The sequence below is a fragment of the Galleria mellonella genome, unplaced genomic scaffold (genome assembly GCF_026898425.1).
Source record: "Galleria mellonella isolate WM207_F2 unplaced genomic scaffold, CSIRO_AGI_GalMel_v1 utg33, whole genome shotgun sequence".
In the NCBI taxonomy this organism is placed as follows: domain Eukaryota; kingdom Metazoa; phylum Arthropoda; class Insecta; order Lepidoptera; family Pyralidae; genus Galleria; species Galleria mellonella.
The window spans coordinates 10,393,948-10,410,144 of record NW_026442079.1 but is presented as its reverse complement, the minus strand read 5'-3'; the positions used below and the strand labels follow the sequence as shown (position 1 = coordinate 10,410,144).

Here is a 16,197-nt window from a genome sequence, read left to right as displayed (position 1 = left end):
TTGTTCAGATCTTGCAATAATTATAATATTAAATTTAATAGTAGAGATCTATTAAACTGTAAGATTTTTACCTAAAATAAATATCTCAGATAAGTTATTTATATCTAATTATATATTTATAGTTACCTAATTAATTTTGCCATTTTGCCTTGTTATTTATAATTGAGTTGGTATTTTATTTCTGTCTATTCAATGTTAAATATGTTCTTTTAATTTGTGAAAATCTCGCTGATTCTTGTGTTATTTATATGTATATATATATATATATATATATATATATATATATATATATATATATATATATATATATATATATATATATAACAAGAAATTGTTTGTTTCATAAATAAAATAATGTTATAAATGTGAGTTTGTTTGTTACTTCATAGTGTCTTAACGGCTTAATCAATCGCTATAAAATTTTGTGCAATGAAGCATAGCCTAAAGCAATTGGTATAGAAGCATGACTTTTTTAACAATAATAATCCTTATTCATACGATGATATACAGATTTTTTTACTATTTGCTACTACTCAGGATGAGGTAGCATAGGCGTATTTAGAGGCGGGGCCAATTGGGCCATGCCCACCTCAGAATAAGGAACGGAGTTTTAGCTAGAGATAAAAAAACATTTCCGAGGGTACGTACGCGCCTTTTTTTATTTATAATACTATTTTAAGGGAAGGGGGGCAGAATCCATTACGTACCGTCGTTGCCACGGTACCCCACCGTATACCGATAGCGCAGGCAGGGTTACCATTTCATTTTTACCCGTAAAAAAAAATTACTCTCAATCATCAACGGAGAGGCGTGTTTTAAGACCACTTTTTTTTATACAACTTAGAATGGCAAACAAGCTGACGGCCCACCTGATGTAATGTGGTAACCGTCGCTTATAGACTTGAGCAGTATCATGGACATAACAGAGTATACTGTATCGTCCATGATACCCCCATGCTTTGCCATTCCTGAGGACTCAGGTGTTATTCCTCTGTACCCAGTAAATTCACGCCATATCCCACCTTTCAAACCGAAACACAGCCATGCAAACACAACTGCTTTACGATTGAAACACGAATGGGACAGAGATACCCAAGCAATCGACTTTTGTACAAAGTCTCCCTCTGGTTCCTCAAAGTTCCTCAAAGACCCCCTACACTGCCAAGCGCCCCACGATTCTTAATTATAAACAAAATATTGATATTCAGTTAGCGGCGCGTCATAAATTAGGCGATCGTTCCGAATACAAGCACCAATTCCACCAAAGACAATAAATAAATGTTACGTTATCAATTTTATTCTATTTTTACGATAAAATTATTATGTTATTTGTATGTTTTTGTCATAAATTATTTGTATAATTTTGATTTCACAAAGAACAACGTATTTTTAACTGTGTGTATATGTACATATATATAGGGAAAGCCCCATCGAATTAATAAATCTGTGGTGTACAAAATAACTTATAGAGAGTACAAAATAACTTTATAACACGTCAGTTGGCCGACAGTGACAAATTTCACAGGAATTAACCACGATGGTTTCTAGGGAGAAACGTGTTGAAGTCGACTTGATAAAGTATATTGCTAGCAATAGGGCTTCTAGATCGCATTGCTAACAATCTCATTCTTCTCGATAGTTGAGATACAGATTTATAAAACAAAAATTAATGAGTGACTTCTCTTATTGATTTGGGTGTTTTCTATATGTGTACAAAATGCATTTATGTATGTCTCAGGTTAAACTAACTTTAAATTACCTTACTTGAGACATGTTTAAATGCATAACAACAAATTTCTTATGCCCATAGTGTCCTAATATCCACAGTACAAGTTCTGTTTATTTTGGGACTAGATGACGTTGCGTTTATATAATGGTATTTATTATTTACTCATGTTTTAGATTCTGGCTATAAATTTAAAAAATGTAAGCTCATTTAATAGCTGTTTATTATTACTCGGACCCATTTCCCTGAGGAATATGTCAGAATGTTAACAACTGAATATGACCAAATCACAATAAACAAACCGTTAAATGTCGATAGTATTTATGAGTTTGTTGACGCTATTTTATGATATTACGCTTCTAGAATAAGCCCATTATAGATGAAGTTGCAATATAAATTACAGCAAGGCATATTACGATATGTTTTCTACAGTACTTCGTGCTATAATATATATATTATTATTATGTCATCAAAATATGCATTCTTTTTTATGGGTGAAAATGGTATGGTAACCCCGCCTGCGCTAACGGGATACGCTGGCGGAGCACCAGTGAAGGGTGATAGATGAGAATGAAAACAGGCCAGTTAGCCCATCATGATGAATTCATCAGGGATTAACCATGATAGTTTCCAGGGAGAATCGCGAGGAGGTTGACCTGGTTGGGTATATTGCTAGCAATGGGATTCTCAGTCTCCATTACTAACAATCCCTTTCCCCCCCCCCCCCCATCAAAATATGTAGATAGATATAGCACGATATAACGGTATAGTAAGATCGCAGACCTAATGAGTGTCAAAATATATGTATATTATAGCTACAGTTAGTGACAATCTATGCTATAAATTGATATATAGCTTAGTATTTTGTAATATTATTCTAATATATAAAAATGTAACGCTGAATGTGTTGCTAAGTGCAAATCTCGAGAACAGCTGAACCGGTTTCGCTAATTATTTTTTTTAGAATAGTTCTTGAAGTACGAGGATGGTTCGTACGGAGAGAAAAATTTTAAAAATTCTCTGAAAAAGTCTAGAAACAACACTTTTCTATACTCCCATATAAAGGATTCGTAATATTACTTAAAAGTCAATTTGAACTTTAATATCATATCATAAAGTTCAAGTGTTAGTGGAGAGGTTTCGGGAAGGCAAAACAATTGAGTGACAATAAAAAATGTGAACTTGTAATTTTTATTGTTGTATTTTAAAAGAAATGGAGGTGTTTTATAATTTTTATTTTTTGATTAATAATTAATTGTTGACTCTTTTTTCTTTTTTTGTCTTACTACCTGACCCGGCATCCCGAATAGCAGAATAAGTATTAATAAAAACAAAAAAAAATCAAGAAACAACTATTAGGCGGTACGGTATTTCAATAGTTTAATATTTGGAATATTATAAAATTTTATTATGTTCTATTAATTTAATTATAATATTCTATAGTGACTTTTTAGATACATATCGCGACTTAAGAACTTACATATTTTTTCATAAATTAAGGGCAGTAACACAGGAAAAAAGAAGGTAGGAAAACTTACTGCGCATTTGATACTTAGCATAGTTATTTATTAAATTAAGATGACTTTATAAAAAAAAGTCTACAAGTCTACACCAGAAAGTAAAGTCAAAGGGATTTATAGGGGTTTGAAAGTAAAATCAGCTTTTCTGAAATTATTTATAAACAACTAAACAATTTTTTTTCTAACATAGCTAAAATAATGTTGCACATTTTGGTATTTCTTTCAACATTCTAGGTGAAAAATTGCTCAAGATATAATATGACACTATCATATCTTGGCCAATTTTTCACCTAGATAGGATATTATTACATTCTTTAAAGTGCAGGCGAAACACCTCCAATAAGAATTTTCTCCAGTCAACGTTATTTTAAAAATATCATACCATTGTATTTTATTTAACTAATTAAAAAAATCTGACACTATCATGGATTAAAATCGGTTTGTTTTATTTGGACTTTTTAAGAAGTGATTTGTGGGGAGATCACCTTTTTTAAATGTTGGGTAAAAATTCTACCTATAATATATACCAGAGGGAGACTTTGTACAAAAGTCGATTGCTTGGGTACCTCTGTCCCATTCGTGTTTCAACCGTGAAGCAGTTGTGTTTGCATAGCTGTGTTTCGGTTTGAAGAGTGGGATATGGCGTGAATTTACAGGGTACAGAGGAATAACACCTGAGTCCTCAGGAATGTCAACGCATGGGGAGTATCATGGGCGAAACAGTATACTCTGTTATGTCCATGTTACTGCTCATGTTTATAGGCGACGGTTACCACTTTCCATCGGGTGGGCCGTCAGCTTGTTTGCCATTCTAAGTTGTGTAAAAAAAATATTGATATACCTGTTTGCCAGTCTCCTTCGTTGAGAAGAGTGCTCGTTTGCCTTCTTCTGGAAGGTTCTGAGTGAGTTCCATCCCTGCCGCTTTTAGCTCATCACATTCTGCCGGCCTTAGGAAGTCTTCTATCACCACGTAACCGTCCTCCTCCAACTGTAAAATATAAGCAATTTTTGTTATTATATCTTTTCATACTGTAACGAACTCAAAATTATACATTAAATATTTTTAGAAATTTTTATTATCTAGATTCCTATATAGTGTATGTGAATGAAAAATGGTTATTAAAATTAAAAATGTACTTATGACTGACTATTTGTGTGTTAGTATTTTACATAAATACCTTTAAACCGATCGTGATGAAATTTTTACAGTATATTTATACTATATATGCTCTAAAAATATAAAATTTGCCCCCGAGGACCAAGTAGGTCAAATTAGTTCTTTTTTTAATTATAATCATATGGAGAATTATCTCCACTAGACAATAAATTATTTAAAAAAAATCATTTTTTTTAAACTCCAAACAAACAAATATAAGAACAAACTTCTATACAAAAACCTGGCTAGCGCAATAGAAAAGATAAGCACCCTGTAGTCAATCATGTTTATGGCTTGTCACTGTTATTAATTATCATTGTTAGTGATAACTTACAAATAAATATATTTAAATGCATAAAACATAAAATTATATTTTAATAGGTCGTCAACCCCCGCTTTATCAGCCCACGGATAAAACGTATATAGATAAAGTAATATTATTTTATGAAGATGAAACGTTCTATTTCGTAGAAAAATGTTAGCCGTGCTAAATTCTAGTGTACATATTTAAAGAATTCAAAATACATTTATAAACGCAAGCGGTTTCGAAATCAGCTGCTCGTTAAAAAGTATTTTAAATAACACCTATATAATAAAATCCCATTAAGAAAGTTCCATTAAGAAGGCGCAACACTAAACTATGAAGCTTACTAATGTTATATATAAGAAAAATGTTTCGACGTTTGTATATTTGTTACTCAATCACGCTTAAACGGCTGAACCGATTTGAATGCATGGTTCACGTATAGTTTATATCCTTAAATTATATAGATGGAGTGTCTCCATTGTAAATGCTTCTAGAAAAGCGGCTCAACTTTTCATACCATTTCGCGTGATAAATAGTCATGAGTGATTTCTTTATAACTTCTATATTTATTTTGTCCTTTATAAATTGTACTCCATTTTAATGCGCAAAAACTCATTTTATTTATTAAATAATCAAATATCGATACGTATATTGTATGCGTAAGTATATAGAACACTTATAAAAAAACGAGTCAGCTAATTAGCTGACAAAAAGTTAATACAGCATCAAGCAAAAACGGGCCAACTTTTAAACTTGACGTATTATTTAATAAACCAAACGAGTGTTTACATCTTAATGCAGAACTTAAAGACAAAATAAATATAGAAGTTATAAAAATATCACTCATAACTATTTATGACGCAAAATTATATGAAAAAGTTGACCCGTTTTCCTCGAAGCATTTCTATGAACACACTCTCTTTATATAATCTAAGCTAGTACAAGTATTAATTTATCCATAATGGGAAAGGCAAAAGAACTAAGCTATACAGCTTGATTTTATGTATTTCTCTTTCTGTGTTTTAGGAAAGCAGAGTTAGTATATTTTCTTTATTCATTAGAATGAATACAATCTATAACTCTTAAATTTTAGAACGATGCATAGAACAACAGATGCTATTTTTATTCTGTGGCAGAACTCTATTTAAGTCGCAAAGACTTAACTTACCAGAGGGAGACTTTGTACAAAAGTCGATTGCTTGGGTACCTCTGTCCCATTCGTGTTTCAATCGTAAAGCAGTTGTGTTTGCATAACTGTGTTTCGGTTTGAAGGGTGGGATATGGCGTGAATTTACTGGGTACGGAGGAATAACATCTGAGTCCTCAGGAATGGCAACGCATGGGGGGGGGGTATCATGGGCGAAACAGTATACTCTGTTATGTCCATGGTACTGCTCATGTCTATAGGCGACGGTTACCACTTTCCATCAGGTGGGCCGTCAGCTTGTTTGCCATTCTAAGTTCTATAAAAAAAAAAGATTGCGGATTTTTTTTAGTTAAGTCAGGACCTGTAAAAAAAAAAAAAAAACGATTTCCTAACATTTTTGTTTTTAATATAACATAATAATACTAAGTATCATTATGTAATCTACGCCTGCACATAACCAGGTGGCCTCATCGTCACCACAACAAAGCAGAGGAAAGCTTTTCAGCGTAAATGCGTTTTGCAACCACTTTATTCACGGATGAAGTCGCAGACGGGTTGTAATTTATTTAGTTATGCCACTTTAGACGTTTGCGAAGACGTAAGGGTTAGTTCAGAGTAATGTTTCTATTAATATAGAAAGTAAATTATAAATGAAATAGTGTGAAAAGGTTTTTTTTTAATTGTTAATCGATTTTAAAAGGATAGAGATTCTCAATTCGATTGTATCTTTTAATGTTTGTTACTTCATAACTCCGTCAAATTTTAAACTAATTTGAAAAAAAAAATATATGTTTTTATGTGAAAGGACTTACAGAGTTTTATGAAAATCGATATAGTAGTTTAGTTTTTAAATCGTAATAACTGTTTTTTTTTGGGCACAATTTTTAATTATTTAGGTAAATATCTGAACTAATTTGCGCATTTGATCATATACTGGATCGGTACATAAGATACTTATTTTAATTTGCTCAGTAAAAGACGCTTTATATATTTAGTACTATTTTGTTTTATTTACATTATTTAAAATGTAAATTAAACAAAGTATATATAATACACAAATCCTTTATTTAATATACATTTAAATATCTGTTATTAGTAAAAAAAATCTTATTTACGTTAAATTATATTATAATTAGGAAACAGAAGACAATATGACTCTACTGGTAGATACAATCTATAATTAATTTTAATTGTAAATATATTTTATTATTTTTTTATTTATAAGTTAGTAGTAAAGATGTAAATATAAAATCCTATATATAAAAACCGCCTCGTCAGCGTGGTAATAGCCATATTTTTTTTATATCTGATATCATTTCAGATTAGCACATTGATGATAACAATAATGTTGTTTATTAAGAAAAAAAATCTAAGAGCTCTCAAATTAAGAGCAATATTTGAAACAAAGAAAGAAAGGAAAATATTTATATCGTGCATAAACTAAAGAATATTTCTCGTGTAATATAAAATTTATAAATCAGACACAATCTTATTAATTTACACATGTTGTTATTTAAAAAGTGCATTTTTCTTAAATCGAAGAAACACACAGTGTACATTTCACCTAGGTCATTGTGCTTGTAATATCAGTGAGAACTCATCTTAAAGAGGGCGAGAAAATTACAATTTATATAGAACAAAGTTCTCTTATAATAAAAGCAAATATTTCTATAAAAATAACTCTTTCACTGGCCATGTATTGATTTTGCAAAAGAAAGTAATATCTGCAATGAAATGAAGCTTTATTTAATAACACATAAAGTGTGAATTTAAAAAATAAAAGAAAATATTTTTAATTTATTACTTTTTTTCTATTAATTGTAGCCATGTGGTCCCGGCATAGGATAAGCCATCCATTCATTTACCGCGGACGTCGTAAGAGGTAACAAAGGGAACTTAATAATCGAGGGATGGGCAGCAGCGTCCCTCTTAAAACATCACCTAGCCTAACTGTGGTTGTTAATTCGCTTGCCAAGCGTAGCAACTACTGACAAACTCTCCTTATGAGAGAGACCTATGTTCAGCAGTGAACAGATATGATAATTATGTGGCTAGAACGAAGCTGGTCATGATCATATCTCATAAAGTCTGTGCGTCATGTATGCACTTCATCATGAAAATGCGATAATTATTAGTACAGTCACACTCTCCACAGATAGACCAAACAGTCATAAAATAACTAGTTTTATTGAATACATGAATAGATATTGTATATTTACATATCCATTTGCCAAAGATATGTGTAAACACGGGGCTGCCGTTTCAGCCGAACAAACGCCGAGTAGGAGTCCCGCTAGTTCGCCCCCACGTGGTCGTACTATTTCGGTACACGCTTTGGTTATTTTTGTGAGCTTATTTCAATGTTACGCGATGCGGAGGGCCTTGTGTACGGCCACCGTAAAAATTAATATGATATTGTTTTACTGTTGAAAATTTATTGTTTATTGGGCGTTTCCCAAGAGTTTTCAGCGACCCGATGTTGTATGAACGTAATAATTTTTGGGAACTTTTTTTTTTAGAAGTTAGAGTTACATAACGTGATGTTTCTAAAGTCCGTAATTTCTATCGCATGGTGATCATTTGATCAGTTTATACCTACTTTTGTATGTGTATCAATTGTATTTAATTTTTTTTTTTAAATTACCTTTAGTAAAAAGATATGAACCTCAGGATGATTTAATAAAAAGATATGAACTCTAGAAATTGCTTTTTAGAGTTTTTCCTGTATAAACATGGAACTTTCAAAATAGTTAAACATTCATACAAATTAGAATATCTGCATTAACCTGTTTTGAATAGCAACTAAAATGCCTTGCTATCACTTAATTAAACTATTGTGGGGGAATGGGACTGTTAGCATCTAATGTGATCTGATAGGCCAATTAATAGCAATATACCCTAATCGGTCGACCTCCACGTGGTTTCCATCGTGATTAATTTGTAATGATTTTTCAGATTGGCTTAACTGATCTCATCCTCATCTATCATCTCACCTCATCTCACTTTTTTCAGTTTCGTTATCACGCAATTGGAGTTATCTATATTATTTTCCTACATTATAATTAAATTGTTATGAATTCCACTTAGTTTGATTTGAATGCAAGAAACAAAGTAATTTTGTAATGAAACATTGTCTAATATTTCACGTGAATTTTATTTATTGAGATCATAGTTTGCTTACGTTGCATAATAGCTAGGTTAATTATAAGTTAGTTTACGTATTCTAAAATAATTTATCGCAATTCTCACTACGAGTATAATTTCTGTGCTTGGCATATTTAGTACATAATCTAGATTTTTTATAGCAGTGTAGTTAATTACAGGTTTAGCTTCTATTGAATATAGGCACGAGGTATATGTAATGTTAGGTTAATTATTCAAGACTTTTTTTCTGACCTTACTTTTACATTACGTGATATGTTGTAACATATGGCGTAATAAGTCGCAAGCAAGAGACAAAGGTGAGTCAAACTGTTAAAGCTAGAGATTTTTTAATTCGAAATAATCCCATTAACCATGTCTGTCCACTGCTGAACATAAGTCTCCCTCATAAATAGGTTCTTGCCAGTAGTTGCAACGCTTGGCAAGCGGGGTGGCTTCGGTGTTGTTTTAAGAGGGAGCTACTGTCCAACCCTCGGCCATTAAGTTCCCTTAGTCGCCTCTTGTGACATCCATGGGAAAGGTAGGGGTGGCGCATTCTATGGCGGGACCTCACAGCAATGCGAAATAACATTATTTGTTAATTCCAAAATATTATTTATAAACTCGCACTTGCATCTGGCAAAGAGACACTTTTCGGTGTCAGTTTTTTTTATTATTACTAAATAAATATTATACAAAACGGTATCTATCAATACATAATCTATTAATACGAAGTTCACCGGATCTTGAATATTTCAATACAAAATAGACGAGTTTATATAATAGAGAATTAATTTTAACAGGATGTAAATATTTCGACAAACAAACATAAACGTTTAATATTTGCGTGCTAACCTGAGCTAAATTTATCACGACAAACATCAGCTGTACCTGCACTTATACATTTACCATTCATTTATCTAATTATAACCAATAGGTACTCATATACTTGTAGATTTTCCCTAGCTTCACCTTGCCTTATTTCAACCTGCAAGATTTTTTTTATGCCACTTAGCATGGCAAACAAGTGGGTATTGTTTCGTCCATGATACCCCTCATGTATTGCCATTCCTGAGGACTCAGGTGTTATTCCTCTGTACCCTGTAAATTCACTGCCATATCCCACACTTTAGACCAAATCGTAGCCATGCAAACACAACTGCTTCTCGGTGTAAATACGAATGGGACAGAGCTGTCCAAGCAAACGACTTTTATACAAATTCTCCCTCTGGCTAATGATGGGATGATACAATTCAGGACATAAGTTCTAAGGAGTGGCCACTCGTTCTCTCATAAACAACCCAATAAATTGTGTCATTGTATCGATTAACGTTAGCTCTTTTTTTGCATCATCCTAATAAGCATTAAGAAATAAACATTCGCTTTGCATTATTTAGAGGACACATGTTTTTTTAATGTTCATTTAATAATGGGTGATAATAGAATGGTAACTCCGTCTTCAGTATCAGTATTCGCTGGTGCCAAGTGAAGAATGAAAAATGAAGATGAAAGCAGGTCAATTAGCTCATCACTACGAATTCCACCAAAATTAGCCAAGGTGGTTTCCAGAGGGAACTGTATGGTGGTCGACCTGATAGAAATATACATGTTGTAACTGTTTGAGTACACTGATACAAGTTACTAAACTACCATTTGGTAGTACAAAAATATACTTCGGCCAGTACGACTACTTGCTACTTCTCTTCTCTTACGAAGCGATCTCTATCTGTGACTGTTTCAAATGAAAAAAGTACGCATTATGTTTTGCTCCAACTGGTATTTTTATTTTGTTGGTGTTAAGAGAGCGTTCACGCCATTGCACAGCTTTCGCTCTTAAATATTTTCAACTTATACAGTTCAAGAGATTATTGTTATCCAGAAAAATCTCAGTAACTCTCATTTACAAAGAGCGGAGATCAATGTGAAAGTAATGTTTCTTTGTAATAAGGTAACCTCCTCATAAGGTAACTTATGAGGAGGTCCTTAAAAAAGAAAAGAAAATATATGTATTTAATAATGATTGTCACTTCTATTGACTCTCTGGCATAGATAGATAACTATACAGCGTTACATAAGCTTATACTATGACATAAGTTCTAGAGTTTTCTACCAAAGCATGCCCTTAATGGTACCATTACACTTCGCATGCGATTTATAGAACGAATGATTTTTACGAGGTTTTATGACATATTTACGGTTCGTTCTTATAAAAATAATGTGTTATGGTTTTGTCGTTGAGACTTGGAGACGATTATTTTAAAACAGTGTTGCGTTATGGAGCGCCTTCTATTTATTTTAGTATTCGGTCGGCTTTTTCTTTTATTTTATAGAAACGTGTGGTAATGGAGTAAGAATACAGTTTGTCATCACATCTTTTCATCTTCAAGGACGTCTGGATGAATGAATGATATATTTAATATGCGGATACAGATTATTATGGTTTATTAGCACTTTGCCAAAACAGTTCAACGTGTCTTATATCAATACGCATATATAGAGATATCGGAATATAGAAAAGTGCAAGAATATGTACTCATATTGCAAGTTTAAGATAAAAATTCAAATATTTGAATTAACTTATCTCTGTATTTGAAATACAATAGTTAGAATATTACTACCATATATCATATATATTAAATAACACCTGGGTTAATTTGTTCAATAGACTTCAAAAAGAAGTAAGTACTCAATTCGGTTGTATTTTTATTTACGATTCTTACCTCATTACTTCGTGAGTTTCCGGTTCAGATAGTTTAAAGTTTTAAGCCAATTTAAAAAAAAAATCAGTTCAGTAGTTTAGTTTAAAATCAAAATAATTAAATCGATTTTTTTTTATGAAATACCATCTTATTACGATTATGATAATGGATTACAGAATAAAATTGATTCGTTATCAAAATCATTGAAAATGGCCATAAATGTACGTATACCAATATATATACGAGGTCTGTCCGGAAAGTTCGTATAAAAGTGTTCTGGAATGCGAGAAAGAGGAGTGGGGAGGCCAGGTAAGCGCAGGACCCCTTCCTTATGTCCCTAACAATGCTTCAGTTCTGGTCTGACCGCCGTGCGGTGCGAACTGGCTTGTCACGCCATCTGTGAAGTTACCTCTTAACGAAACCCCGTCGGCATGGAGCCCGCTTCCGTTGAAGAGCAGCGCGTCGTAATCAAGTTTCTCTCGAAACTCGGCAAGAATGGCCGTGAAATTTTTGCCGATCTCAGAACAGTTTATGGGGATGATGCTGTGAAGGAACCAACCGTCCACAAGTGGCTAAAAAGATTCAGAGAGGGCCGAGAAAGCGTTCAAGATGACCCACGTTCAGGACGTCCTTCCACTTCACATTCCGACGAAAACGTGGAAAGAATTCGAACTTGTGTTAATGGGGACCGTCGTTTAACGGTCAGACAGGTGGCTGAAGAGCTTAATTTGGGCAAAACCGTGGTCCACGAAATTCTAAGAAACGAACTTCAAATGAAAAAAATTTGCGCCAAGATCGTTCCGTGAGTTTTTGAGTAAAAATTCCATTACGGTGACCGAACACCCCCCTATTCGCCGGATTTGGCCCCGTGTGACTTCTTCTTGTTCCCAAAAACCAAATTGGTACTTCGGGGGCGGCATTTGGGGGACATAAATGAGATAAAAAAAGCTACGACGGGGCAGCTGAGAAACCTACAACCAGAGGACTTTCAAGGAGCCTTCTCACAGTGGAAACGGCGTTGGCACAAGTGCATTATGTCACAGGGGGAGTACTTTGAAGGGGATAAAATTGATTTACCTGAATAATTGTAAAATAAAATTTTTAAAAAACTTTTATACGTACTTTCCGGACAAACCTCGTATATATATATATATATATATATATATATATATATATATATATATATATATATATATATATATATATATATCATCATACAAACTATTATCTACAATATATTTATATTACACGTGAAAAAATAGAATTATCAATTCGTATTAAAAAAAACTTTATACGAGGAATTTTTAATCAAATTATAATACTTGCAACACTAAAAAACGGCGAGCTCTGTATTGTTTTAAAAAATAACACAATTTAATGTTTGCAACGGTAGCACCAGTACTCAGCCATATGCCGTGCATTTCATTTAAAGAGATAAAGTTATCCATTGCAGTATATAATTTACTAGCCAAGTAGCTTTGCACGCGTGCTATTGTGTTTTTAATAGTAAAAAATGTATAACTTTCGTAACAAGCAGCGGTGTTTTTCACTAATTCAGATTTATATAATAAATATGATAAATATTGAATTAAATGATGCCATATTTAAAATTCTTATATATAAACCGTTCTTTCATATAAATTTTCATCATCAATTTCTCCTTCCCTTCTCTCTTCTTAAGATTTGAAAATACAAAAACCCTAAATCACGACATTAGGTATGTAACTAAATACTTTTCCAACTTTGAAGTTCTTTTAAAAATTCATAAAATATAGGGGACTCCCAATCTCACCATAAAATTTGAATGTTCAGAAACATGAAACGCGTCGTTATCTATTTATAATTAGTAATTAAAATTTTAATGTTTGTAACTTCAAGGAACGAAGATTTTCATACAAAATTTCACCTCCATCCCTTCTCTCCTCTAAGTAGAAATTTAAAAAATATAAATTGGACTCTATTTTCCGCGCTAAGCTTCTCATTTGGACTATTATACATATGAATCTAAGTTCAATACATAATAGTGTATCGTTTGTGTTTTGTTATAGTATGTCATAGATAAAATAATATATTAATTTTTATAACGCATGAGGGTCATGACGCCGCCTTCCTTCAGATGACAAAAAATTATCATCCATTTTGATTTCCCCAATACTGCATTCGATATCGTCAATTCACCGGATCCTCCGATATGTTGTTCGACATGTTGGGTTTTTAAAAAAGGCTACTACCCATTTCATATTAGGCCTTACACCTCATAATATTGCGCTCCTTAAAGGCTTCGGTGCCCCTTTCAGATTTCGACTCATTTAAATCCAATATCCAAGTAACCAAATTCAGTCCAATACAATATAAACTGTTTTACTATTATTTTTTTATGACACAAAGGTGGCAAACAAGCATACAGCCCGTCTGATGGCTATCGGTCACTGTAGTCTACGGATGGCTGCAACACTCTTAGTGTCACGTGTGCGTTATCAACCTTGAAGATGCGTTCGCATAATAATATACAATAAAATTCAATGCAAGCAATGAACATTAAATCTATTTTGAAAGTATATAATTGGTTGAAAGGGTATAGTTTTTATAACATAAAATATTTCATTGATACAATTTTATGACATATTATAACTTTCTGTGGAGATTATTAAATTTGCATGCTATATGACTTTAACAAGTTATATGCACTCAAACATCGTCATTTTAAACGTATCAAGCTTTAGTCAAATATTTATGATTGTATTATGTTTGAACGATAACAGGATAAAATAATAATAAAAGCATTTCTTATTGAATAATACAATAGACCAGTATATATTAAATAACAGGTGTAATGAAATGAAAGCAATAAAATTGGAAATAAAGCATTAATATATAATATTGGAACCAAATGAAAAAGGGTCTTGATCGAGGGGACAGAAAGGAACCAGTAACTCAAAAAAAAAACTGAGAAAAAATCCAATAAAAAAAAGAATAATATCAAAATGAATGTTATAACAACACCCGTCGTACATTATTGTTTTTTTTATTAATAAATAATGGTATCGCTGGTAATGATATAACGTATATAACCTCACGAAATTAGTATGAGGTGGATCACAACTACGACCTATAAGACAACCCTAATACAATTAAAAATCGAATTTCTAATAGTATTCGAATTTCAAATATTTTTATTGAATGATATGCCAATATTAATTAGGTAAGAACAAATGTGAGCATAGATTAAGAACTTTTTATAGTCAGGCTCTTGTTACTTCAGACAAAAATATCTTTATAGTGTGAATTTTTCAAGTATTTCAAAGGTTTTTAAAATTGTTATTTCAATAATTTTTTTTTCGTCAATTGTTATTTCAAAGGTATTATACCCATTTATGTTAAAATTTCGAACAAAGGTATATTGTAAATGGTAGTAAACAACACTGCATAATAATTTATTTTGAAATAAAGCTATACCCCGCCTCTTACCGTCTATCTTTTAGAACACTGATACTTATCCAATTATCTATGAATTTATCCTCCTCACTATTAAAACACTAATTACATCAAGATATGGATTTAAGTATATAAGACTTTAAAGGAGAAAATTCTCTACAATAAGAGTAATAAATATCAAAGATGAGCTAAAAGGAAACATACAAAGTCGTAAAGTTACCTCGAAAAGAATATATTGATCTGACAGAATAACTTGGATTCAAAACCTGACTAACAGAGAGGAAAAGAAATAGAATATACTCTAGTATATTGCTAGCAATGGGCTGATAGACTCCATTACTAACAATACCTTTCCCCTCTGTTAGTTAAATCAAGTTTGGTACGCTATTGGTAGGCTATAGGTAAGCTCTAATGGTATGCTATATCACTTATAAATTTCTGGCGTGAGTTGTGTCAGTCAAAAAAGTATTTTTGTCTTGATACATATAAGACTAAATATAGATTGATCAAGGTGAATTACACATATCTATTTTAATTTCTACACTTAGTATTTGAATTATTTGTTATAATATAAATTATAAACATCACACCCACACGAATTATTGTAGTGTTAAAGAGGCTAAGATTAAAGAACAAATATATTTATTATTACGCTACTTATCTTTGGTAACATTTTTTTTATTATTTCAGCCATTAATTGTCCACTGCTGGACGTAAGCCTTTCCCATAAAGGGAGTTTTGCCAGTAGAGGGACGCTGCTAGCTATTCCTTGCCCTCCCTTAGTCGATTTAAATGAACGCATGGCGCCTTTAGTGCTAGCCTGGGGGGAAGGGATTGTTAGAAATGGAGACTAAGAGCCCAATTGCTAGCAATATTCCCTACCAGGTCGACTTCCACGTGTTCTTCCCTGGAAATCATCGTGCTTAATTTTGGGTGTATACATCTCGATAGACAGACCGTCTAACTGACCTGTCTTTTCATTCTCATCTATCATGTCTCACTGGTGCCCTATTGATGTACATCATTAGCACGGTTGGGGTTTATCATTTCATTGTCATCCATTAAA

At 32.4% G+C, this 16,197-nt stretch overlaps 1 protein-coding gene across 1 annotated transcript in view; it reads right to left on the bottom strand.

The window, feature by feature from the left end:
• Window positions 1–16,197, bottom strand: part of LOC113518036 (phytanoyl-CoA dioxygenase domain-containing protein 1) — a 43,240-nt gene that overhangs the window by 10,271 nt on the left and 16,772 nt on the right. The window contains exon 2 of the mRNA XM_026902791.3: window positions 4,088–4,234. Within this exon, the coding sequence (XP_026758592.2) occupies window positions 4,088–4,234 (147 nt within the window). The remainder of the gene's footprint in view (window positions 1–4,087; window positions 4,235–16,197) is intronic.